General features: G+C 53.7%; 1 protein-coding gene across 5 annotated transcripts in view; it reads left to right on the top strand.

Annotated features, from left to right (window-relative positions):
• Positions 1-16865, top strand: part of ASCC2 (activating signal cointegrator 1 complex subunit 2) — a 39344-nt gene extending 22479 nt beyond the window's left edge. For all 5 annotated transcript variants that reach the window (XM_068563806.1, XM_068563808.1, XM_068563810.1 and 2 more), the window contains 12 exons: positions 611-685; positions 1135-1242; positions 1494-1562; positions 1794-1868; positions 3126-3306; positions 4592-4806; positions 5788-5907; positions 12688-12781; positions 12867-12997; positions 13565-13664; positions 14900-14979; positions 16305-16865. In XM_068563806.1, coding sequence (XP_068419907.1) covers positions 611-685; positions 1135-1242; positions 1494-1562; positions 1794-1868; positions 3126-3306; positions 4592-4806; positions 5788-5907; positions 12688-12781; positions 12867-12997; positions 13565-13664; positions 14900-14979; positions 16305-16476 — 1420 coding nt within the window. In that variant the 3' untranslated portion in view covers positions 16477-16865. The remainder of the gene's footprint in view (positions 1-610; positions 686-1134; positions 1243-1493; positions 1563-1793; positions 1869-3125; positions 3307-4591; positions 4807-5787; positions 5908-12687; positions 12782-12866; positions 12998-13564; positions 13665-14899; positions 14980-16304) is intronic.
• The last annotated feature ends 7380 nt before the right edge of the window (positions 16866-24245 follow it).

Genomic DNA, 24245 nt, shown 5'->3' on the forward strand with positions numbered 1-24245 from the left:
GGAAGCCCTGTTACAGAACATTGAGTAGAGCTCCCTGTGCTATACAGTAGGTTCTTATTAGTTATCTATTTTATATATAGTAGTGTGTATATGTTAATCCCAATCTCCTAATTTAGGGGATGGAGAGTTTAAATCTGAGTTGAGAAGGGGTGGCTGTGAGGTTGCTGAGGTGAGAAGCAGAGTTGGCTATACTGTGCCAGGTACGGATGTACCAGAGAGGAGTTACACTTTGATGTCATAGGAGGTAGGGAGCTGCTGGCAGTTTTTGAGCAAGACAAAAGTCACTTTGTATTTGTTCCTCAAACCCCAGTGAGTCTGGGTGGCCCTCTCATTGCTCTGTTAGAATGAGCCTATCTGGGCCTTGGTTTCCCATATGAATGGGGGAAGTAGCTCCAGGGCACTTCCCATGAGGCTCTTCCTAGGACCAGCCACTGCGGGACAATCTGGGGTGAACTTCAGGAAGAACCAGGGTGGTCCCGGGAGAAAACTGTGGTGACAATTTGGGAGCAAGAAATAGGCCTTCCCACTCCCTTGAGTTTGCTTTGCTTTTTCTAATGAAGTGTGATATTTGTGAGCTAATCCAGCCTTTTACCCACGTGTGCCACCACAGGCTAGCTTCCTTTTACGAAATAGCAATTCCCGAACTGGAGTCTGCAATTAAGAAGAGGAGGCTTGAAGATAGCAAGTGAGGCGGGGACAAAACTAAGAGTATTGTTGCGGGAGAGAGAAGCCCCAGCTTGGGCCCTGCCCTCCGTGGGCTTTGACATCCCCATCTCTAAGTCAAGGGGGTGGGACCAAGGGCCATGCGGATTTGGCTGGTGCCTCCCTACCTAATGGCCTCCCGGCCTCGGTATTGAAGCCTTTTCCCTTCAGCTGTTGCTCCAAGCTCTTCTTGGCCTGCTGGTTCCTGACCCCCCTGTTTGAGCTGAGAAGTGGCCCTGGAACCAGCCGGCCTCTCAGAGCCTGTAGCCTTTTGCCAACTGCTGTCAACAGCGAACTGTGAGGCTTTCCCAGCCCCTGGGGGCGGGGGCGGGGGTTGGGGGGCAAGGGGCACCTGCAAATGCTGGGAAGAAGTTCCCTCGGTGCCTTTTTTGCTTCTCAAATCTACTTCTTTTTTCTCTGTGGCCTTCAAAGGCTGCTAGGTGACCTGTGGCAGAGGCTCTCCCATTCCAGGAAGAAGCTAGTGGAGATTTTTCACATCCTCCTGAACCAGATCTGCCTTCTCCCAGTCCTAGAAAGCAGGTGAGCACTCGGGAGCCACTGCCCCACCCAGGTGGAAGAGCCCCCTCCCCTAGCCCAGCAGAGGCGTTTCCCTCACTTCATCTTGTCCTTCCCCTGCTCCAGGGTTGCTGAGCAAAGATGGGAAACTGAGAAAAATGCCTCTTTCCTCCAACTGGCTGGAGGCCTGGCAGAGGGGTGGGGTGAGTGGGCGAGGAAGGGAGCAGCAGATTGTCTGCATGGAATGAGCTCATCTTGCCTGTGTCCTGTTCCAGCTGTGACAACATTCAGGGCTTTATCGAAGAGTTCCTTCAGATCTTCAGCTCCTTGCTGCAGGAGAAGAGGTGAGCGTGTGGCTGAGCTGGGACGGGCCCGTGGCACTCCCACCAGCCCCAGGAGACCTTACGTAATAGAGCCCCTGCCATGTGCTCACCACAGTCTAAGCTTCTGGCATTTGTGGTTGGGCAGCAGACACGGGGAGTGGCCCGCAGCAAACCGTGTGGCTCCAGCCCCTGTGGCTCCAGCCCTGTCTCCCCCGACACCCTCCCCCCACCCCGCCGCACTCTCTCTGGCAGGTTCCTCCGGGACTATGATGCGCTCTTCCCCGTGGCCGATGACATCAGCCTGTTGCAGCAGGCCTCGTCAGCCTTGTATCCTTCCACTGCAGCCCCTGGGACGGGCCTGGCCTGACTGGGTCGGACCCACAGGAGTGGAGGGACATTTGGCCCCAGAACACGTGGCCAGCCTTCCCTAGACGCCCGCTGAGGCCCCGGCCCCAGTCTCTGGAGGAGAGGACTGCTCTGATCCTTGGGGCAAATACAGCCCTACTTACCCTAGTCTTTGCTGAGCATCTGGGCCTGTGTGACCAAGATGGACTCAGCCCTGCCCTTATGGACCTCACTGCAGGATGAGAGATGGATAATTAAATAGGCAGTTAGAGTGTCATATGGGAGAAATTCAGAGTCAGGGGAAACCAGGGAGACCTTCAACCCAGTGGAGCTTGGGGTGGGGGTGTCACACGGAAGTGAAATCCAAGTTGAGAACAGCGCAAGGAAGAGGAGGTGGCCAAACCCTGAATTAAGTGTTCCTAGGGGACAGCGGACAGAGCAGGCCTATCTGAGGAGCCCACAGATGTTGTGTGCAGATTGCAGAGGGCTGAGGGGAAGGGGTCTAGCGGGAGGGGGTTTAGACCATGGCAGATGAGCTGGGGCTGAGCAGACCTTCATGGCCCAGGGATGGCCCTCACTGAGAAGTTTGGGGTCAACCCTGCAAGTGCTGAGGAGCCATGGAAGGGTGTGAAGCAGAGGGTGACATTGTCAGTTTCATACTTTGGCTGGTGGGGGGTTGGGTTAGAAGTAGAGTGAGGGGGTCTAGGGCAACTCCCCAGCGTCTGGCTTGGCAATACCCAGGGTAGTGGAGAGGGAGGAGGGGCAGGAACGAGCAGGCCCAAGGGCCATTTTGGTGGCTGAGTAGGTTGCTCAGTCCTGTCTCAGGGACACCCTGTGGGCCCCCAGCCTTTGCAGAAAGCACGCAACTGGTTCGACAGCTGGTTCGACAGGAAGCCCAGTGGTAGTGTCCCCACCGGGCCCTCCTCCTGGGGGTCAGTGCAGAGGAGGAGCTGCTGGATCGTCCAAATGCCACGTCCCAGGATGCTCTGCTGCCAGCCCCTGGCCCTGTCTTTACCCAGAGCTGCTTTCTGCTGAGTGGCAGGTACCGGGTTTTCAGGCTAGTGTGGCTGTGGTCTGCCTGGCCCGTTTCCTCATGTAGCCCAGGTGCCCGTGATGCCCACTGGATGCAGCCCAGACAGCCCCTGGCCGAAGCCGTACAGTCAGATGCTGGGGATGGATTGAGAAACAATGCTGCCTCAGAGCTGCCCTCCCAAGAGACTCCTTAACACGTCCTCATAGGGACGAGACTCGGACCGCCTACATCCTCCAGGCAGTTGAGAGTGCATGGGAAGGGGTGGACCGAAGGAAAGCCACCAATGCCAAAGACCCACCAGTGGCTGAGAATCCTAACAGGGTCGTGGAGGCGGCGGAGGCGGTCAGCAGACCGTCATCGCTTCCCCAGAACTTGGAGGAAGAGGAGGTGTGTGACAGGAGCGGTGCTTCCCCTGCTCCCCAGCCCCTCCTGGCCCCATCGAGAGGTTGGGGCAGCGGGAAACCTCCCTTCTTTGTTCCTGCTCTGAGGGAAAAGGGTTTCTTTTGGAGTTGACAGCCTCGAGCTGCTGGTCAGCTCTGCGTGGCCTTTAGAGGGTTCTGAGCTGCGGGCATGCTGGGCGGGGTGTGAGGAAGGCAAGTCGCTTAGCTGTCAAAGCCTCAGTTTCCCCTCCATAAGATGAAGCAATGAAGCTTTTTCCATGTGAAATCCTTGTTGGCACTCTCCTCTAAACAGAGTGGAAACCTCTGATCTAGTGCTTTCACTCCAGGCTTTTCCAGAACTCACCATCGCCAAGTCTGTGGCCGTACTGATTGGCCACTGAGCCCAGGACTCTTCCCTGCATGTCAGGAGGCAGCATGATGTGGGGATTAAGACCACACAGTCTCTGGGGTCAGGCAGCTCAGGGACGTATCCTGGTTCTGCCACCCGCCAGCTGTGTGGCCTCAGGCACGTCCCTCACATCAGCCTTGGTTTCTCACCTGTAAGGTGGGGACTGCCACTGTCCCCACCTCCATGTGGCTGTGGGATGATGCTCAGAGCTGCTGTGTGGAGTGAGTGCTCGGAGCCTGGCTGGCCCTCGATGCTCCACTGACAGACGCTGCTGCTCTTCCTGTTAGACCCCAGGCCCCGTGACTGCTGTCTCAGGACCTTGGAGAATGACAGCCCCTTGTGCCTCCCCGCCCCCCCACCTTTTCCCCGTTTGGCTTATTTCAGACATAGAGGAGTTTTACTGTTGTTTTTTTGATTTGTGAATTTCCTTAAAAGTCTAAAAAATTAAGCCACTTCGAGCTTTCTATACATTGAATCCCCCTCATCGAGGCGGAGATAATCAAAGGAGAGCATCTCCACATAGTCGGGTCTGGTGGTTGCTGTTCCGCTCTGACCTCAGTCATCAACCTGTCCGAGCAGGAAAAGGACTTGATTCATAGAAGCCATGGCCATTTATGGAGAGCCTAGTCCATGCCAGGCACAGGGCTCTGTGTTTTTTGTGCGAAAGCGCCCTGCCCCAAGTCACACAGCCAGAAGTAGCTCAGCTGGTAAATCGTAGAGCCCCCTTTCACTTAAGTGACTTGGCTCAGGCCCCTCGGCCAGGAGGGGCAGGGCTGGGACTCAAACCAGGTCCCCTGACTCGAGACCAGCACTGTTGGGGGCCGGTTGCCCTGTCACTGGCCCAACCTAGCCTTCCCCTACTTCACTCTGGCTCTTCCCACAGTGCCTGGGGGCAGCGGCTGCTCCAGGCCCCGCCGTGTGTGGCGTGGAGCTGGACTCACTCATCTCCCAAGTGAAGGACCTGCTGCCAGACCTTGGCGAGGGCTTCATCCTGGCCTGCCTGGAGCACTACAGCTATGACCCGGAGCAGGTGATCAACAACATCCTGGAGGGGCGGCTGGCCCCTGCCCTCAGCCAGCTGGACCACGGCCTAGACAGGTGGGAGAGACGGGTGGGAGGAGGATCACGGCGTCCAGCCTGCCCCGGGGCCCTTGTCAGGGGCCCTTCTTAGTTCCTCTGCCTCCCACGTGTCCCGGGACTCAGCTCGCTTGCTCTTCCCCACAGCAGAGTTTCCCAACCGTGGAAGCTAATGTCCTCTTTGAGGAAACAGAAACCTCAGGCCCCGGAGGTCCTCCCATGCCCCCTGCAGGGCAGAATGGGCACCGCTGGACTGCCCTGCTCCACCTCGTAGGAAGACCCATTAGAGCCACAGGGACGTGACCGAGGGGTCGAGAGCTCTGATGTTGCTGGCCTGCCATGTCATTGCCACCTTCCCAGTAGATTCCTGAGGGAGGACAGCCAAAGCTTCTCACTTCCTTCAGAACCACCCTTTTTTTTTTTTTTTGGCTGCACCGCGCACCTTGTGGGATTTTAGTTCCCCAACCAGGGATCAAACCTGGGCCCTCGGCAGTGAGAGCACAGAGTCCTAACCACTGGACTGCCAGGGAATTCCCCATACCCACCTTTCCTGAGTTGGGCCCACTGCTTCCTTGAAGGCCCCAGGAGGCAGAAGGAATGAGTGCAGGAATGGGTGTTTCTTCCATGAATAAATGTTGTTTATTGAATGAATGAATGAAGTTAGCTCTGCGTTTGGACAAGCTCCTCAGCCTCCATGTGCCCATTTTACAGGTGAGGGCAGTTGAGGCAAAAAGAGCTTGAGTGACCTCTGACTATCTATCTCATAGGGCTGTCGTGAGCAAAACCTGTGTGAATGGCACGCAGGACCAAGGGACACTTTGTATGAGGGGTGGCCGCCTACCCAGGCAGGGACAGGATTGGGCAGGTTTTTAGGCTGTGTCCCAGGTGTGGCTGTTGAGGGGGGGTGGAGTCTCTGACGGATAGAACATGATGGGGGGAGTGGGTGCAGGTAGGCGTCCACTAGCAAGGCCCCCTGAAATGGATTTCTGTGCTGCCCCCCAGACAGGTGAAGCCAGACCCGACTCCCCTGCTGGCGTCTCGTCACAACATCTTCCAGAATGATGAGTTTGACGTGTTCAGCAGGGACTCAGTGGACCTGAGCCGGGTACACAAGGGCAGGAGGTGAGTGTGGTGGGCCGTGGGGTTCCAGGGACCCCAACTCTGCAAGTACAGAGAGAAAGCGAGAAACTCAGGGCCCCCATCTTGATGGAATTGGTCATGGAGCTTCTGCTCGGGGCTCCCCCCATACTTGGCACCCATGTGCTCCCAGCAGCCGAGCTCAGGGTCTCTAATGATCCTGCTTTAGGCTCCAACTCTGCACACAGAGTTAGTGAGTCCTCCTTGTTGACAGCAAAAGGCCAGCAGGACCAAAACCAGCCCTTCTTCCCTTCTTACATCTTTGGAGGTGTCCACCTCCAAATCCCTGGATGGGAGAGCTGGGCAGTGCTTCCCAGCAGCTGCTCCTTGACCTGAATTTTTCCATCTGGTGACAAAATGAGCAAATGAAGGACCTGTCCTGAGTGAGCTTTTCAGAAGTGAATGTATTCCATTTTAAGGCCTTTCCACTTATGTTTGGTCTATGTCCTTCTTACTTTTTTGGCATTGAAAAGTCCATTCATGATTTATTCATTTATTCAACAAATATTTGCCTGGTGCTTCTAGGCCCTGGATTTATTAGGTGCTGGGGATGTGGTGGGGAGTGAAACAGACAGGGCCCATGCCCACGTGGAGTTTGCACTAATCAGCTTGGCAAACAAGGAACATGAAATTGCAGATGAAAAAGATTCTCCAAAGTGGAGGTGCACAGACTTCCAAGCCTCTAGTCGGGGCTTCAGTCCAGGCAGAAAGGCTCCTTGGAGAAAATGATGTGGGACTGACTGTGGAAGGACGAGGAAGGGTCAGTTGTGTAAAGGGGGCAGGAGAAGCTTTCCAAGCAGAGTGAACAGCAGGAGTGGTGGCCCCGAGGACGTGGGAGCATGGTGAGGGTCGCCTGAGCCGATACATTGTATGTTTTGGAAAGATCACCTGGCTTTGGAATGGAGACCCCTTGGAGGCGCTAAGAGTCAGCAGCCACATGGCATGATGGAGAATGGCGGGGTCAGACACCGTCAGCCCTGCACTAGACCCCCAGCGTTCTCCTGCATGGGGCTGCTTCACGGAATCCAGAAATCTAGGAACCGCTGGATGAGTCCAGCCCGCCCTCTCCCCCAACACATAGATGAAGGTGGTGAGGGTCAGAGAGGGGAGAGGACCTGCCCCGTTCTTGGGATAGGAGCCTCAGTGCCAGAAGCTCAAGCTGTTCCCCATTCCCAGGGCTGTCCAACGCTAGAAGCGTGGCTGACTGCTGGCCTGGGTACCCGGCACAGGGCAACTATAAAGCCATCTGGCTGGCTGGACAGGAAGCATTTGCAAACTGCTTAGTCACGCACGTTGCAACATCCCCAGATCCCAGGCTGGCGATGTTCTCCTGTATCAGTGGCCACTGTTCCAGGCCAGAATGACCCTGCCATGGGGAGAGGGGCAGACGAGGAGGGCTGTACCCCTGCTCGAAGGAGCTCCCTGCTGCCTGGCAGAGAGACCAGGTAGCAAATGTTTACTGAACTCGTTGTGCCGGGTAGCCCGGGCAGAGTCTCTGTTCATGTGTTCATTATTTATTTATTCATACAGCAAATATTTATTAAGTGATTCACTATCTCCAGATCCTGTGCTAGAGACACCAGGAGACAAGGTGAGCAGGGTGCCCAGGCCTCATCCTCAAAGGACACAGAGACCGTGGGAAAGACTTAGGACATTAAACAAGCCGTGACAGAGTGGAGAGGTGCCAGGATGGGGCACAGAGGGGCCTCAGTGGGGACCCCTGTCCTGATGTGGGCAGGGCAGGGGGGCTTAGGGCCTTGGCCCTGCCTTCACGGAGCACGTGAGAAATTAAGTAGCACAAGGCAGATCACCGTTGAGTTAAAATGTGTGTGTGTCATTAAACCAGATATGATATACTCAGTGGCTCAAGTAATAAGGAAATCTGTCCCCTTGCGTGACAGGCAGTCACAGGGTAGGGAAGTCTAGGCTTGGTTGACCTGTGGTGCAGCCACATCATCAAGGGTGCATCTTGCTCCCTCAGGGCCACTGGGTAACTGCAGCTGTTTCAGCTGTGACGTCCAGAAATGACACAGCCAAGAGGAAGTCTGGACCAGGTTTTTCTGCATCTCTCTTAGAGGCCAGGAAACCTTTCCCGGAACTCCCCAGATTCCCCTCACATCTCACTGGGGAACTGGGTCACAGGGCCGAGGTCCAGGGCTCCCAGAAAAGGGGGAAGGGGGAGAACCTGAGCAAAATGAGGGTCTGATAGGAGTGGGGGTGAGGTAAAGGGGGGTTGTTGGGTAGATGCCGAGCACATGTGCCACAGGTGTATAGTAGCTAAGGAAGGAGGCGGTGTGTGTAAGGTGGGGTCCCCTAACTCCTTTGGACTGGACAGTGGTGCCATGGAAGATAATAAGTGTTCTCTCTCAAATTAGTTCTGTTGCCAAAAATGTCTGTGCACCCTGTGTGCCTCCTGGAGAGTCACAGGGCACATTAGTACATTAAAGGATCTGACAAGTCCTGTAGTGAAAGAAATAGGATTCCCTTTGCTGAGCTCAGCAGATGCCAGGTCCACTTCTGCTCATTGTCTGATTTCATGCTCACATCATCCCTGGGAGGCAGAACTAAGTCTTGGCAAGGATAAGGGGCCAGCCTATGATCACACCACTCAGGAAGTAGCCAAGCAGACTTGAGTCAGGAGGCCTGTGTTATGGCCCTGGCTCTGCTGGTAGAAGATGTGTAACCTTGGGAAGGTTACATTGCCTCTCTGGATCCCCTGATTCCTCACCTGGAAAAGGGGGGCTTTATTGCCTCTTCAGGCCCTTTAGAGGTTCAAAAGTGGGTGTCACCCCACTAAGGGCCAGTTTGAATTGGGCCTTGAAGGATAGGCTGGAGGAAACAAGGGGGGAAAGGGTGGCACGTTTCAGGAGAGCCCGCGTGTTCCCTGGGCTTGTAGGAGGCCAAGGAAGCAACTTGCTCCAAATACAGTCTCCGAAGCTACTGCTGCTTGACTGATGTTCTGGCTCTCAGATGGATCCTTTTTTTTTTTCACATATTTATTGGAGTATAATTGCTTTACAATGTTGTGTTAGTTTCTGCTGTATAACAAAGTGAATCAGCTATATGTATACATATATCCCCATATCCCCTCCCTCTTGTGTCTCCCTCCCACCCTCCCTATCCCACCCCTCTAGGTGGTCACAAAGCACCGAGCTGATCTCCGCATGTGATACAGCTGCTTCCCACTAGCTATCTATGTTACATTTAGTAGTGTATAGATGTTAGTGCTACTCTCTCACTTCGTCCCAGCTTACCCTTCCCCCTCCCCGTGTCCTCAAGTCCATTCTCTACGTCTGCATCTTTATTCCTGTCCTGCCCCTAGGTTCATCAGAACCATTTTTTTTTTAGAGTCCATGTATATGTGTTAGCATACGGTATTTGTTTTTCTCTTTCTGACTTACTTCACTCTGTATGACAGACTCCAGGTCCATCCACCTCACTACAAATAACTCAATCTCGTTTCTTTTTATGGCTGAGTAACATTCCATTGTATATATGTGCCACATCTTCTTTATCCATTCATCTGTCAATGGACACTTTGGTTGCTTCCATGTCCTGGCTATTGTAAATAGAGCTGCAATGAACATTGTGGTACATGACTCTTCTTGAATTATGGTTTTCTCAGGGTATATGCCCAGTAGTGGGATTGCTGGGTCGTATGGTAGTTCTATTTTTAGTTTTTTAAGGAACCTCCATACTGTTCTCCATAGTGGCTGTATCAGTTTACATTCCCACCAACAGTGCAAGAGGGTTCCCATTTCTCCACACCCGCTCCAGCATTTATTGTTCGTAGATTTTTTGATGATGGCCATTCTGACTGGTGTGAGGTGATACCTCATTGTGGTTTTGATTTGCATTTCTCTAATGATTAGTGTTGAGCATCCTTTCATGTGTTTGTTGGCAATCTGTGTATCTTCTTTGGAGAAATGTCTATTTAGATCTTCTGCCCATTTTTGGATTGGGTTGTTTGTTTTTTTGATATTGAGCTGCATGAGCTGCTTGTATATTTTGGAGTTTAATCCTATGTCAGTTGCTTCGTTTGCAAATACTTTCTCCCATTCTGAGGGTTGTCTTTTTGTCTTGTTTATGGTTTCCTTTGCTGTGCAAAAGCTCTTAAGTTTCATTAGGTCCCATTTATTTATTTTTGTTTTTATTTCCATTTCTCTAGGAGGTGGGTCAAAAAGAATCTTGCTGTGATTTATGTCAAAAAGTGTTCTTCCTGTGTTTTCCTCTAAGAGTTTTATAGTGTCTGGCCTTACATTTAGGTCTTTAATCCATTTTGAGTTTATTTTTGTGTATGGTGTTAGGAAGTGTTCTAATTTCATTCTTTTACATGCAGCTGTCCAGTTTTCCCAGCCCCACTTATTGAAGAGGCTGTCTTTTCTCCATTGTATATTCTTGCCTCCTTTGTCATAGATTAGGTGACCATATGTGTGTGGGTTTATCTCTGGGCTTTCTATCCTGTTCCATTGATCTATATTTCTGTTTTGGTGCCAGTACCATACTATCTTGATTACTGTAGCTTTGTAGTATAGTCTGAAGTCAGGAAGCCTGATTCCTCCAGCTCCGTTTTTCTTTCTCAAGTTTGCTTTGGCTATTCGGGGTCAGATGGATCTTTTCCTGGCTGGTTTTGCCCCTGATTTTCATTTCCTTCTCTGGTACCAAATGAGGTCATGGGGCCAAAGCCACACCTTCTTGGATGGGGTACCCAGGGCACCAGGCTCCTCTGTCCTTACCCGTGTCCTCTCCTAGGACCCAGCTGGGGCAGGTGCAGTTTGCCAGGCTTCTCTGTGGCCCTTCTGGGAGCAACATAACCAGAGGGCGCACCGTGTGAAAGAACCTCCCTACTGCCGGGACTGGGGGCCAGGTAGACCAGGAGCCATGGGATATGGCAGAGAGAACAGTGACAGCTCTCATCCATCCTTGGTCCCCTGGCCCAGCACAGGGCCTGGCACCTAGCAGGCCCTCAGGAAACGTGTGTTGATTGAATGGGTGTGCTTCTGCCAGTGGCACCAACCACCTGGACATGCTTGGCCCCTTTCATTTCCTCTCTGCCTCTTTTCTCTCCAGCCCTCAACGTGGCAAAGAGAGCCAGGTAAGGGCCGAGGCCACAGTCACACGCCCCCTCTCCTGGCATGAGCTGAAAGATTCCTGTGGACCAAGATTTTTCCCTGGTCCAGACAAACGTCTCCGCACCATAGAGCCTCCGTTACCCCTTCTCCAGCCCCCCCGCTAGGCCCCCTGCACCCCAGTTCATTTCTCCTTTCCTTGTGTTTCCAGGACATGCTTGCCTTCATCTAGCACACTTCTGCTCTTTGCCACTAGACTGAGCTCCTTAAGGGCAAATCCAGATCTTACTCTTTTCTGAATCTCTCCCCAACCCAGCTTTAGCACCCTGCCCAGCATATAGTAGGCCCTTTATAAAAACTGTTGAAGGAAGCAAATCCTAACCCGCCATGCTGGGGGCTCCAGTCCTGACCTGCACCAGGTTCCCAGGCCAGACACAGCCCTCCAGACTCAGGCGCCTGCCCCTCCCTGCACCAAAAGCCAGTTAATAGAAGATTTTTATGAATGCTATGGACTTTGTGTCTCTTCTTTTTTTTCCCCTTACCCTTGACACATTCCAGAGGCCCGATTTCACAGCTAAGCTGGATTTTCTTTCCTGGCATCTCATATTGATTTCCCCTGCAGGGCTAGAAACTACATTCCACAGGCCTGTGTGTCTGACAAACCAGGTTTTCTACAGATTTGCAAAACCCGGAGTCAAGAGGCCTGAGTCCCCACTATGGTTGTGCTACAGCTCACTGTGTTCCCAAACACGTCTCTCCCCTTCCCTCCCCTGCCCCCGACTTTCCTCCCCTGTGATATGACAGGAGTTAAACTTTCAGACTTTTTCTTGCCATGCAATCTGACATGGAAGATTGAACTGCAGGACGGATGAGGCCCTGTGCTAAAGCAGGGGTGAAAGTGAGAGACCGGGACCCTTCCTCGCCCCTCACACCCTGAGGCCGCCTAGGGCTCCCCTGAGCTCACTAAGAAAGCGACATGTGGCCTTGCTCTTTCTTCAGTTTGTGTTTGTTTTAAAAGATTTGGATAACCCCAGGCCCCTCCTTGGAGTAACCAGGCATTTGGCAGGGGGCTTACTAGCCCTCTCTCTGTGCATTTACGTGCATAGATAGGTATGTGCCCACAGGAGGAGATAGTTGTTCTGGTTTGCTTTCTGCTTTTTATACAGATGGGATCATACTGTGAGTTTTTCTCTGCTTGTTTTTTTCCTGGAGAATGTCTTCGATTTCTTTCTCCATCAGCACAAATAGATCACCGTCATTCTTGAGAGCTGCCGCCCAGCATTCTGTGGCACAGAGGGAGCACATGTCCTTTGGCCGTTTCACCCGTGATGGACATGAGTTGCTCTCCATTTTTCACTGTTACAAACGATGCTGAAAAGAAAATCCCCAATCAGACCTCTGTGCGCACATGGCCAGCGTTGCTCTAGGGTGGACGCCTTGAAAGGGAGTCTCCCGGCTGAAGGGAGGGACATGTTTTCCACTTTAACAGCTGCTCCTGGGGTGCCCTCTAGAGTGGCTGGACCCAGTCACATGGGCACCAGCAGCGGTGAGCCCCACGCCCCCACCGGTGCTTGATCTCAGTTTGTGGCAGCCTGAGGCGGGGAGAAGTGAGCCATGGAAGCTGCAGCCCCTTCCCATGCCTTCAAAGCCTAATGGTTTTCCTTTGTGTCTCCTTGCTGTTCCCTCTCGGTGCCAGGAAGGAGGAGAGCGCGCGGAGCCTGCTGAATGACAAGCGGGAGGTGGTGGCGCAGCGGCGGCGCTACGAGCAGTACAGCGTGGTGGCGGAGGAGGTAGGCGTCCCCAGGCCACCGGCCGTGCTGCGGGGGGAGACCGGCCAGCCCCGGGCCCCTCGGACCCACACTTCTGCCGTCTCAGGTGCCAGTGCAGCCAGGGGAGGACTCGCCTTACCGCGGTGACGACTACGAGGATGAGTATGATGACACATATGATGGCAACCAGGTGGGCGCCAACGACGCAGACTCAGATGATGAGCTCATCAGCCGCAGGTGAGGCTGTCAAATTCCAGGGGCAGAGCGGCCTCCTGCAGCCTCTTGTTTATACAGATCAGGGAGCCAGGGCCCAGGTCACGTGAGCAAGTCAGTGGCAGAACCAGGGCCCGAACCCAGGCCTCCCGACTCCTAGTCCAGTGCTCCCTCCACCCCAGCCACCCCCTTGGCCGGTTGGTCCAACCTACCCTGAGTGAGGCAGCATTTATTGGGTCTCATGCAGGAGTTTTACATTTTTCTTCCTAATTGCAGAAAACTTTTCCCAATGGGATCTTATGGAGATTCTCCAATTCCCCGGTAAAAGCAGAGCTGCCCTGACTAGAGAGAACTGGAGACCCCCACAGCCCCAGCTCAGCCTCCCTGAAGCCCCCACGTCAGACCCTGGTACCCACACAGAATCCAGGGGCTGGAGCAAAGCTGGCTTCAAAAGCACTTTGGTTTTTCCCGGCCTCCTGAGCCCTTCCCCGTCCTGGCAGCCCCTCTCACCCAGTGGGGTTCCCTCCTCCCTGAGGCTCACTCTCCAGATTTAATCTAGTCTTTGATCTCACTTTCTCTCTAAACCCTCAGGCCCTTCACCATCCCTCAGGTGCTGAGAACCAAAGTGCCCAGAGAAGGGCAGGAGGAGGACGAGGAGGAGGAGGAGGAGGCTGAGGACGAGGCCCCCAAGGTACCTCCTTCGCAGGTGGCAGGTGAAGGGGAGGGTACACTTCTGAGAGGTGAATCAGGATCTGCGCCCCGCTTCCCTGAACCTGGCCTTGAGGTGGCTCCAGCATCACTGTCCGGGAGGGTGGGGGTCCCTCTGAGCCCAGGATGTCTGCTTGGAGAGCTGCTGGCTTAGAACCCGCCTCTGCTGCCCAGTAAGGGCCCAGGGGATGGATCAGAGGCAGGGCCTTGGAGCTGCTGGGTTCATTAGGCCCAGGAGCCTGGGGCCCAGGAGAGGGGCAGCTGTTGGCCTCCGTGCCCAGGTTGGCAATTCTTGAAATCAGAGAGGCGTTAGAGCCCAAGGGCCCTTTGGAGGTCATCTGGGATGATGGGTTTGAAAATTCTGGATTTTAGCCGCTAAACTTTTTCTTCAAGTGAAATCTTAACTAGAGCCTCATATAAAACAGATAAGAGCAGCGCTGCTCAGGTTGAATGGGGCGGCAGCCTGGGACCCCTGGATTCCCCCATGTCTTCCCGCCAGGGTGACAAATTCAGACATGTCCGGGGCCAGGCCACCAATGTAAATGAGTAGCGGGGCCTGATGGAAACTTAGGTGGGGGGACACACACGCCCTGCCCAGGGGCTCCTCAGCACTGTGGAGGCCCGGACCCTCCAGGACTTTCCCTTCTTCCAGGCAAGGGATCAGCCTGGATTTTTATGTCAAATCCTGAAGTTTTCAAAAGTTACTAATTCCCCTTGTTTTGTTTTTGTTTTTGTGAAACAGCCCGGGCCCCCAAAGCCTGTCTGTGGTCCTTGGGTCCCGCTTTCTCCCGCTAGTCCAGTCTCTCCCCACCTTGGCACAGGGCGGGCGCTCCCGCAGCCCATTGCTTGTGGCGCCAGCGGGGGGAGGAGTCGGCTTCCAGGGCGCTCTCTTGGGTTTCCAGGCCCCGTGTGGTCTCTCGTGGCGGCCATCCTGGCCTTCCCCCATTGCTCCCACCTGTCATCATCATTCTCCTGCTATGATGGAGCCATCTTTAGCTGCCTCTCTTCCGGAAATTGGTGGGAGGGTCAGAGGAGGGGCTTCTGGTGGAAACCTTGGACCGTAGCAAGCCGGCTCCGTTCTGGGGCATTGCCCAGCCGCACTGTGGCTTAGCCCCACTTCTGGCATGGGGGTGTCACCAGGATTGGGCCAGGTGCAGCCTCACCTCAGCTTAGGGAAATGGGGCAGCTCATGATTCTTTTCTCCCCTCCCCTCCACAGCCTGACCATTTTGTGCAGGACCCTGCAGTGCTGCGGGAAAAAGCAGAAGCCAGGCGCATGGCCTTCCTGGCCAGGAAGGGGTGAGCATTTAAGGGGCTGTGTTGGTGGGAAGGGGAAGCCCAGCCAACCACAAAGGAAGCCCACACACAAACCCCAGGTGCTTTACATGTGTTAATTTAGTTCTGGCAACAGACCTATGAAGTAGCTACTATTACCATTATCCTCGTTTTACAGATGAGGAAACTGAGGCCCAGACATGTTAAGTAACCCACCAAAGGTCACACAGCTAGTAGGTGGTGGAGCAAAGATTGAGTCCAGGTGGCCTATCTCTGGGGTCCACACTTGTAACCATTACTTGATAGACACTACAAGGGGTTTATCACCCAGTGTGGGAGCATGATGTGTCCACAGCTCGCTGGTGTCAGGCAGAGTGTAAAATGTGGGAGAGCCCAGACAGACAGACAGGCACGTATCCTTTATGGCCGAGAGAGGCATGTTAGGGACGGGGCATGTGAGCTGGGCCCTTAAAGGTGGAAAGTGTGCAAAGGAGTTTGTCATGTGAGGGGAAAAAGGCAAGAAAGCTCAGGGTGGTCAGGGAGGGGGGCCTTCGGAGGGGAGCTGGGAACAGGTAACCAGAGACTCCTCTAATTCACCCCCTTGTCTTCCTGGGGGTGGGGTGCGGTCCAGAGGGGCCAAGGACCTGCCCCAGGTCCCTCTTCCACTTAAAGCCAAGCCAGGGGTTTCAAGCCCAGTCCCCCATCCTGGCCCTGGGACTCTCACAGCCCTGCCCACTGGGTGCAGGGGGCCTAACCAAGTGGGGAAGACATTGGATCTCATTCTGAAGGCAGCCGGGAGCCACAGAAGGTTGTTGAGCAGAGAGCAGAGTGACTCTGACTTCTGAACCATCACAGCCCCCTGAGCACAGAGCTCTGGGTAAACCCAGCAGCTGATGTGGTCTGAAGAGGCCCGAGGTCATATCTGAGTGCACTTGGTCTTGGGAGGCCACCAAGCAAGGCCCTGGGGTGTAGAACTGGAGTCCTACCTCATCTGTGTCACGTGGCCCTGGGTGGAGAAGAGAGGGGCCCATCCCCAGGCCCTCGTCTTCTCTGCACTGTGGGCTGCGTTCATCCCGCTAGCTGGTCCACCCTCAGAGCTTAGCCAGAGGCCCATCGGGAGGCAGGGCTCAGAGGAGAGTAAACAGAGGGCACGGTGCTGGCCGGAGCGCCCACAGCCCTGCCCCTGCCGGGCTCCATTTCTCCTCCCCCTGGAAGCTGGGACGGGGGTATCCTGGCCCAAGCTTTGTGTCCTCTCCCAGGGACCTCCGAGGAAGGCAAAGGGCTCTTCCCATCAGGGCCTCCTCCTTCGGCTGATGGGTTCTTGTGGGGGCGGGTTGTTCCTCCCTCAGGTACCGGCATGACAGCTCGACGGCAGTGGCTGGCAACCCCCGGGGCCACGGGCAGAGCCGAGAGACAACACAGGAACGCAGGAAGAAGGAATCCAGCAAGGCCACACGAGCCAACCACAACCGGAGAACCATGACTGACCGCAAAAGAAGCAAAGGCATGATTCCATCCTGAGGCCACTGCGCCAGGGCTAGCCGGACCTGCCAGGCTGAGGTACCGTAGCCTGGGGCCTCCTCGCCAGTTGGCCCCCTGCCAGGCCCCAAGTTCAAGTCCACCCCTCGACAGCCTCAGCTTCGCAGCCCCTGAGAAGGCCGCCTCATCGTCTGCCAGCCAGCCGTGAGCGCCATCCTGCAGAACACACAGTGCCTTATCCACAGCAGAGGAACCGAGCGGCCAGCGCGCAGGTGCAAGGGACGGGGTTGGAGCCCCAAGGCCAGCCCCCAAACCTCGTGCAGCCGGACACCACGTCCCTTTCTCCCTGGACGGCAGGAAACCTGTGTATTCAAAAACAAAAAAAAACACAAAAAAAGCCCTGCGAATAAAGTTTTGACCCTTTCAAGAAATGATCCGTGCTGCGCCTGTGACCCGCTCCCCCTGTGTCCTAGTGCTTCGATGACAGCCGCCGTCAGGAGAGGAAGGCGGCAGGGCGGTGCTCTTTTCATCAGCCTTTCATGCTTGCCTCTCATTTTCACCCCTCCTGATCTCGCTCTGCCTCACTCTCTGGGAGTGGCCCAGAGAACATCACTCCCTTCTCTGAGCCTCCGGTCCCTGCCTGCGGAAGCAGGGGCTGAGCGTGTGAGGCCCTGCAGTCCTTTCCGTGAGCTCGTTCAGTCCCCACGACCGCCACCCTAGGAGGTAGGTAGGTACGATTTTCAGCCCCATAGTACAGATGAGGGAGGCCAGGCACTGAGAACTGCAGGTGGCTGCCCGCCCACAGCCAGGAGGTGCGAGAACAGGGATTGGACGCCCAGTCTGACCCCTGGCCTTTTCAGGGTCCTGGGCCCCCATGGGTGGTGTCATCTCCATGTCATAGCTGCCCAAGGATGGTGGGCCAGTGGCCGAGCCAAAACCAGAACTCAGTGCCTCCTGGTTGCACAGACGTTCCATTAAATCCTCCAAAATCAAGGGGTCGGAGACAGGAAGAAACAAGTGACGATGTCACTACCAAGTCCTGTTGAAGCGAGTGGGACTTGGGCCTTGTTCCTCAAAGCCCCCTCCCAGGCATGGCCAACCAGCTCCTAGCATGGCTGCAGCTGCCAGACATCCCGATTCTTGGGCCGCCCAGAATGTGGCTGATCGGTGGCAGATCAGCAGCAGGGCATTTGCTGGGCTGACCCCCCACCAGCCTGGCCCAGAGTCCATCAGTGGAAGCCAGGGCCCCTGCCCAGCTGGACCTTGACAAATCACCCTAGATGCTAGTGCAATTTATTTGCACGTGGTTAGCATGAGAGTCTGAAGCAGCGAGGCAGACAGGCACTTGAATTGGTTTTGTTAGGTCAGCTTGCACAAGTGGAAATCAATAGCAATTCCTCTGTCGAGCCAGTTCTCTCGGTGTGTTTGAGATGCAGAGCAGATATGGAGGTGGTGTCCTCTCCTCGCGCTGTCAAATTAGCTGAGATCAGGCCCAGGGACCGCCGTCCTGACAGGCAGCAGGAAGACTCTGTTTCCTTCTGGAGGCATTTGCCAGGGACCCAGCTCAGTGGCAGGCCCATTTTTTTTTTCTCTCTCTGAGCTGCTCAAGCCCAGCCCTTGGCCCTGGAGCGAAGTAAGGTGGGTTGGGGGGGCTCCTGGGCTTTACCTGCCTTACCTGTTACTGTTTATACAGCCCCTCACACCTTCACTTGTCATCTGTACCTCCTGACCACCTGGAGTTCAGGCTTCACGTTAGCCTCCTGGTTTAAAGGATTTGAGAAGACGGGGGATTTTTGAAATTTTCCAGAAAGTACTGCCAGGTCCAACTTAGTCTCCCTTGAAGAATCACCTCAGGGTGATTTTCCATTTCAGATCATGGGGGCATCCTTTCGGGCTTGTTTTGGAAACAGCTCAGGGGTCATCCAGAATAGTGCTGGCAGACGTACCCCTTCACCTCTTGGGGCCTCAGTTTCCTATATATAAAGTGGGTACATTGGACCAGATGAATGGTTTCCACTTGGTGCCAATTAGATCCACTGAGGAGGCCCCAGGGTTTAAGATGGGCAGCATTATAAGTGAAGTGGGGTGGAAGCTCTGAACCCTGCCCACTCAGTCACTGGGCCCTACCACCCCCATGACTGCTCCTAAGCAGGAATTTTCTAAGTGCCTTCTCTGTACCCTGGCAGAGAACATGACTATCACAGGCATTTCCCAGGAAGCTTTTAAGACCTTGTGCCTCCAAGAGGACTTAAGACTTGAGTGTCTTTGTCTCCAGTCCATGATTGGCAGTGACGGTGGAGACGTCAGTTTGAACAGTGCACCTGTGCCTCTGTGAGGTGGGTGGGCAGAGCCATTCAAAGGGGCCCCGGCAGCCTGGGGAGGGCAAGTAACATGCCCAGAGCCCATGGATACAGATCCTTTCTGAGTGGCCCTCTGAGATGGCTAGGTGCAGTTTGGAAGAGTAAATACTTGGCAAGAACCTGCCTGTCCCAGCCACACCAGAAGCTTGGGTTAAATAATACAGGGAGAGAAACAAACAAACAAAACTAAAAGTTAAACCCACCAAAAATGCAGGGGGGTGTTGTATAGCTCTTTAACATGATGTCAATGAATACTTGGTAGCAACATGAGAAACTAAATATTCAAGAATTTAAAAAAAATTTTAAGAATAAATGTTAAAGCAGAATACATGGTAATGCACCATGATTGTGAAAATGTTAGGAAAAAATTTTTTTGCATTTTTCCAAGTCTGGAAGGGAATGTGCATAACTGAAAATGATGATAAGAGCATGGATGACAATGGTGGTGAGACCACAATTATTTGTAATTAGAATAAAAAGCACTTACCGTGGCCAGAGTTTCTGCCTGGCTCATTCCTTGCGTTATCTTGTTTAATCCTCACACAGTAGGTACAGATGAGAAGACCGAGGTACAGAGAGGGTAGGTGGCCTATCCAAGGTCACACATTTAGCAAGTGACTGAGGGAGGATTTGGTCCCAGGATTGTCTCCTAAAGCCGACTCTTAACCCCGAAGCCACCTACCATTCATTTCCCCCACACCCGCATCCTCTTTACTACTGTTCTTACAAAGAAAGAAAAATACAAGTAGCAGCTGCAGAACAAGAGGATGGGAAATGCCATTTCAGCAGACCAAGCTGATGGGACTCTGATTACATGTATGTTGGACTGTTTGATATTGTCCCCCAGATCTCAGATGCTCTGAGTTCCATTTTTAAACTTTCTATTTTCAAATTCATGTATCCTTTCCTCTGTGTGTCCAGTCTGCCATTAAGCCCACTGAATGATTCTTCATTTTTGTGTCCAGTCTCTCTAAGGCTGGAGGCTAAGATGGGGCTAGCAGAGGCTGGGGAGCACTGAGACCTGGGAGGGGGCCAGGAGGTGGGAAAGTCAAGGGATCCAGGGTGAATGTGGAAGGGGGGCAGAGGAGAGAGAATGCAGTGTTAGGCCGCAGTCTAGAGGTCAAGCAGGCTAAGACAATGGGGCTCACTGCCCAGCTTTTCCAGGAAGTCGTGGGGAGATAGCCAGTGGGAAGAATGGGAAATGAGGAAGAGGAGGCAGGAGAGTGGGCCCACCTAAGAAGGAACTTGATATCAAAGAGAAGGAAGAGGGGGCTCAGAGGTGAGGAGAGAGTGTTGGCATCCAGAGCATGTTTATGGGATCTTTAGAAGGAGCGGGGGAGGTGCCTAGGAGACCCACCTTGGGGAGGCTAGTCCCCAGGGAGGGGAAGGGTGGAGCCAGGGCCCCCGTGGAGCTCTCAGGTCAGCCCAGTGGAGCGAGGGGCAGCCTGGCATCAGCTCTTACCTAGATCTCTGTGCCAGGGCAGCAGGGAGGGGCCTTGACCTCAGTCAGAAGCTATTGCAATTCTGCATGCTGAACCGAGATGAAAAATTCAGTCTAAAGGTTACCATCTCCAGCCCTATGTGTGTGTGTGATGAGGGGTGGAGGGATTGTAAAATGAGCATTAAATTCCAACTTCACATCATACTAGAAATTCTCTTTCAACAATCGATAATCATCAAGAGAATTTTACACAGACTGGCAGAACTGGAGAGCCTTAAAGGGCGTTTAGTCCAGAGTTTTTCAACCTATTTAAAACCCCTAACCTGCCTCAATCTCAGGCCCTGGGATTTCAGATTCCACCTCCTCCCCCAGGGATGGGGAAGTTTGCCCTGCTTAAGAATTCACTGGGGTGCTGGGGGTCTCTCCCAGCCCTGGAGGTGGTGTGGAGCTTCACTTGCTTTGGTCTGAATTACAAAAACAACGGGTCCTTAATTCTAGTTCTCCACATATGAAAGTATGACATTGAATATGCTTTGTCTGGCTGCATGAGCCCACCCTCAGCAATCTGACATGTCCCTTAAGTGTTCTGCCATCGCGAGGGGGTAATTATGGTTTTCTCCTCCTTAAAGTAGTTTTCATAGAAGAGCCTGGCAGAAAAAGAGCCTCCAGTGGGATGAGCACCAATCATTCCTGTACACTTAGGAATTTTATTTACAGAGATTACACGCAGGCACCCACCCTGTCTCCCATCTCATGGTCTGATCTACTTAGCGTTCTTTCACATGCACATTCCCAGGCCTCACGTGCCCATCCTTTTTATTTTTTTATTTTTATTTTTTTTTAAATTAATTTATTTTTGGCTCACGGGCCCAGTTGCTCCGCGGCATGTGGGATCTTCCCCAACCAGGGCTCGAACCTGTGTCCCCTGCATTGGCAGGCAGATTCTCAACCACTGTGCCACCAGGGAAGCCCCCATCCTTTTTATTTTTAATTTGCTCCTAAAGGTGGCCAGGGGTGGTGAAAAAAAGCACTGGATGGAGGGTCAGGAGGCTGGGGCCCAGGTTCTAGACTTTCAATAAGCTGTGTGACCTTATGTCAGTCACTCGGACTCTCTGGGCCTTGATTTCTTCTTGTGCGAAACAGGGATGATCATTCTCTAAGCCCTCTTGCCTCGTGGGGACCAGTAACTGTGAGGGTCAGATGAGGTCACAACTGGGGGACACTCTGAGAGCCGTGAACTTGTTCAGTTGGGAGAGAAGAAAACTGGTGGGCAGCCCTGTCCACTCTGCATTTGTCCAGCCCTGCATTACTCTGCTCTCTTTTAATCACCCTGCCGCAAACCTCTTTGCACAAATCACCTGTTATTTCCAGGGGGGGCACATTTCTAAACGTGGGATTCTGGGGTCCCAGGGCCACGAACAGCTTTAGAGCTGCCTCTATCTGTATTTTTCCTGACAGCTCCCACCAGGAGGACAGAATCGGGGATGGCTTTTACCTCCGTGGGCAAGTTCTGTCATGAAACAGCCTTCCCCACAGGCCCCTGCCTCTAGGGAGCCTCGGGAACAGTCGAGCTGAGACCCCTTCGGATGGGAGTTTGATTAGTGGCAGGTGAGGCTGCCATCTGTTCCTGTGACAGGCTCACCAGGTCCACATGACGATGGGCAGAGCCCCGCCCCCAGGTCCAGTCAGCCTGTTACAGGAGAGGAGCAACAGGTGAGGACAAGCTCGGTGACCTGCTAAAGGGGATGCATGTGGCTTGTTACACCTGGAAAACCAGACTCCCCTGCTCAGGAGGGGTCTGCACAAAAAGGCATTGGTTCCTCCCCGAGAGTTCTAATTCAGAGTAACATGCAATGGCCAGGCCAGAACTTTTCCTTGGGGATCTGGGGCTTCTGAATGGCCAGTGGCCTATTTCGCTTTTGCCATTCAGAGCAGGGGCCAGGCTCTGGGGTCAGAAGCCAGCTGGTCTCAGCCACTGTCTGTCTGTGTGACTCTGAGCAAGGTGGCCTCACCTCTCTGAGCCACAGTTGTCTTGTCTGTAAATTGGAGATGCTGGCAGGATGGCTGGGATAAGGCATGTACAGTCGTGGCCTGCTGTGAGGTGGCCAGTGAACTCGCAGGGCCTTGCTCACAGGGAGCCAGGTGAGGGGTGGTGGGTGCCTCCCACCAATGCTCCAGCCAGCTTTCTGGGCACCCCACATCTCACCCCCTCAGCACAGCTGCCCTGACTCGTCCAGGGCAGTCTTCCCAGAGGCCTCTGGGCTCAGGATGACCTAGACACACAGGAGCCAGAGAGAGAAGAAGACAGGCACAAGTCAGCCTGGTAAGTATGTGCTGGGTGCCCTGGGAGCCCAGAGGAGGTGCCCAGGGGACTGTAAACTACCTCACTAAATCCTTGAAACAAAGACAGTGATAGGTGTGATTATAAGCCTCATTTAGCAGGTTAGTTGCTTGATCATGGCTAAGTCAGGATTCAAACCCAGGTTTGCCAGCCTCCAAAGTCCCTATTTTCGGCCTCTTGGTTTTCCTACCTCTCTATAGCTTGGCACTTGAACCGGAAGCCACAATACTCTAAATGCGGTTGGCTTAGCATGAAAAAGAGGACCTATCACCTCCTTCGTTCTAAACACCATACTTCTGTTGATACAACCCCTCTAATAGAGTCATTCCATTGACAGAGGGGCAGGGGAAAGGAGAGGAGAGTAGAAAGCCGGGCAGGACCTATTTTCCAAATCCCCACTCTGCCACAGTCTCCCCTGTCTGCCAGTGGAAGGAAAGGATGATCATTGGAGGGCGCAGTTTGAAGGAGGGGTTTCATAAGGAAAGCTTAGTGAACCAAGGAGACAAGGCATCTCGTGGAATTTCAGCCCCAGGGCAGGAAGTGGCTTCTCTGTTGGAAGCCTATACAGGAGGGAGACAGAAGTCTGCTTCGACATCAGGAAGGAAGGAAGATGGACGGAAGCAGAGGACTCTGTTACACAGTGAAAGGTGTGGGGAAGAGATAAGGTCTGCCTGAGGAAGACACAAGGCCGCTGGGTTTACAACAGTGTTAGAGACACTGAAAACAAGATTGTCAGGGGACACAGAGGGGAACACAGAAAGCGATCCGTCCTCAGAGGGATGGAAAGGAGGTAGGGAACATGGTTTTAAAGCAGCTGGGACAACGGCGGTGTCGGGGAGGGCTCACTTCGATGATTCAGCTGTACAGTCATCCCCAAAGCTCTCAGCCATCATTTTGTGGACTGAATATGCTAATTAGGTCCTGGTCCCTGGAGACTGTGCAGGGAGCCCCCTCCCGCTCCCCCCACCTGCCCCGCCGCCGTTAACTTGCTCGCTGAAGCAATGTAACAAAACTACCCCTGACAGGCCTGTGCTAAACACAGCACAAGCCTTATCTCCCATGTCTTCCCAAGCACCCTGTGAGGTCTCATTATCGTTATCCCATTCTCCACATGAGGAAACTGAGGCTCACAGAGGAGAAGCAACCCACCCAAAGTCGCCTGGCTGTAGAGGCGCAGAGCTGGAGTTCAAACTCGGGCATGTTCTGTTTCCATAATCCATGTGTTTTTGTTGTTGGTGGTGGTGGTCATACCGCGCAGCTCGCGGGATCTTGGTTCCCCGACCAGGGATTGAACCCGTGCCCTCGGCAGTGAAAGCGCAAAGTCCTGATTAGGACTAGACCACCAGGGAATCCCCATAATCCATGTTTAAGCACAAGATGAGAGAGCAAAGGGCCCTATTTGGAAGGTGTATTAAGTGAGGTTTGAAGTAGCCTGGATCTTAAATGTCAGGCTGAGGAATTTGAACTTGATCTTATAGGTAGTGGGGAGCTATTAAAGGCGTTTGAGCAGGGGAGTTGACCTGGCAGCCTTCTGAGGGTTCAGTGGAGAGGAAGTGTCCAGAGCAGTCGAGGAAGTTTCCATGCAGGAGTCCTGAAGGCAGGATAAGCCAGGAGCAGCAGAAAGGCGGTCAGCACCGTTGTACTCACAGACTATCGATGGAAGAGCTCC

Source organism: Eschrichtius robustus, chromosome 14, assembly GCF_028021215.1.
Source record: "Eschrichtius robustus isolate mEscRob2 chromosome 14, mEscRob2.pri, whole genome shotgun sequence".
Classification (NCBI taxonomy): domain Eukaryota; kingdom Metazoa; phylum Chordata; class Mammalia; order Artiodactyla; family Eschrichtiidae; genus Eschrichtius; species Eschrichtius robustus.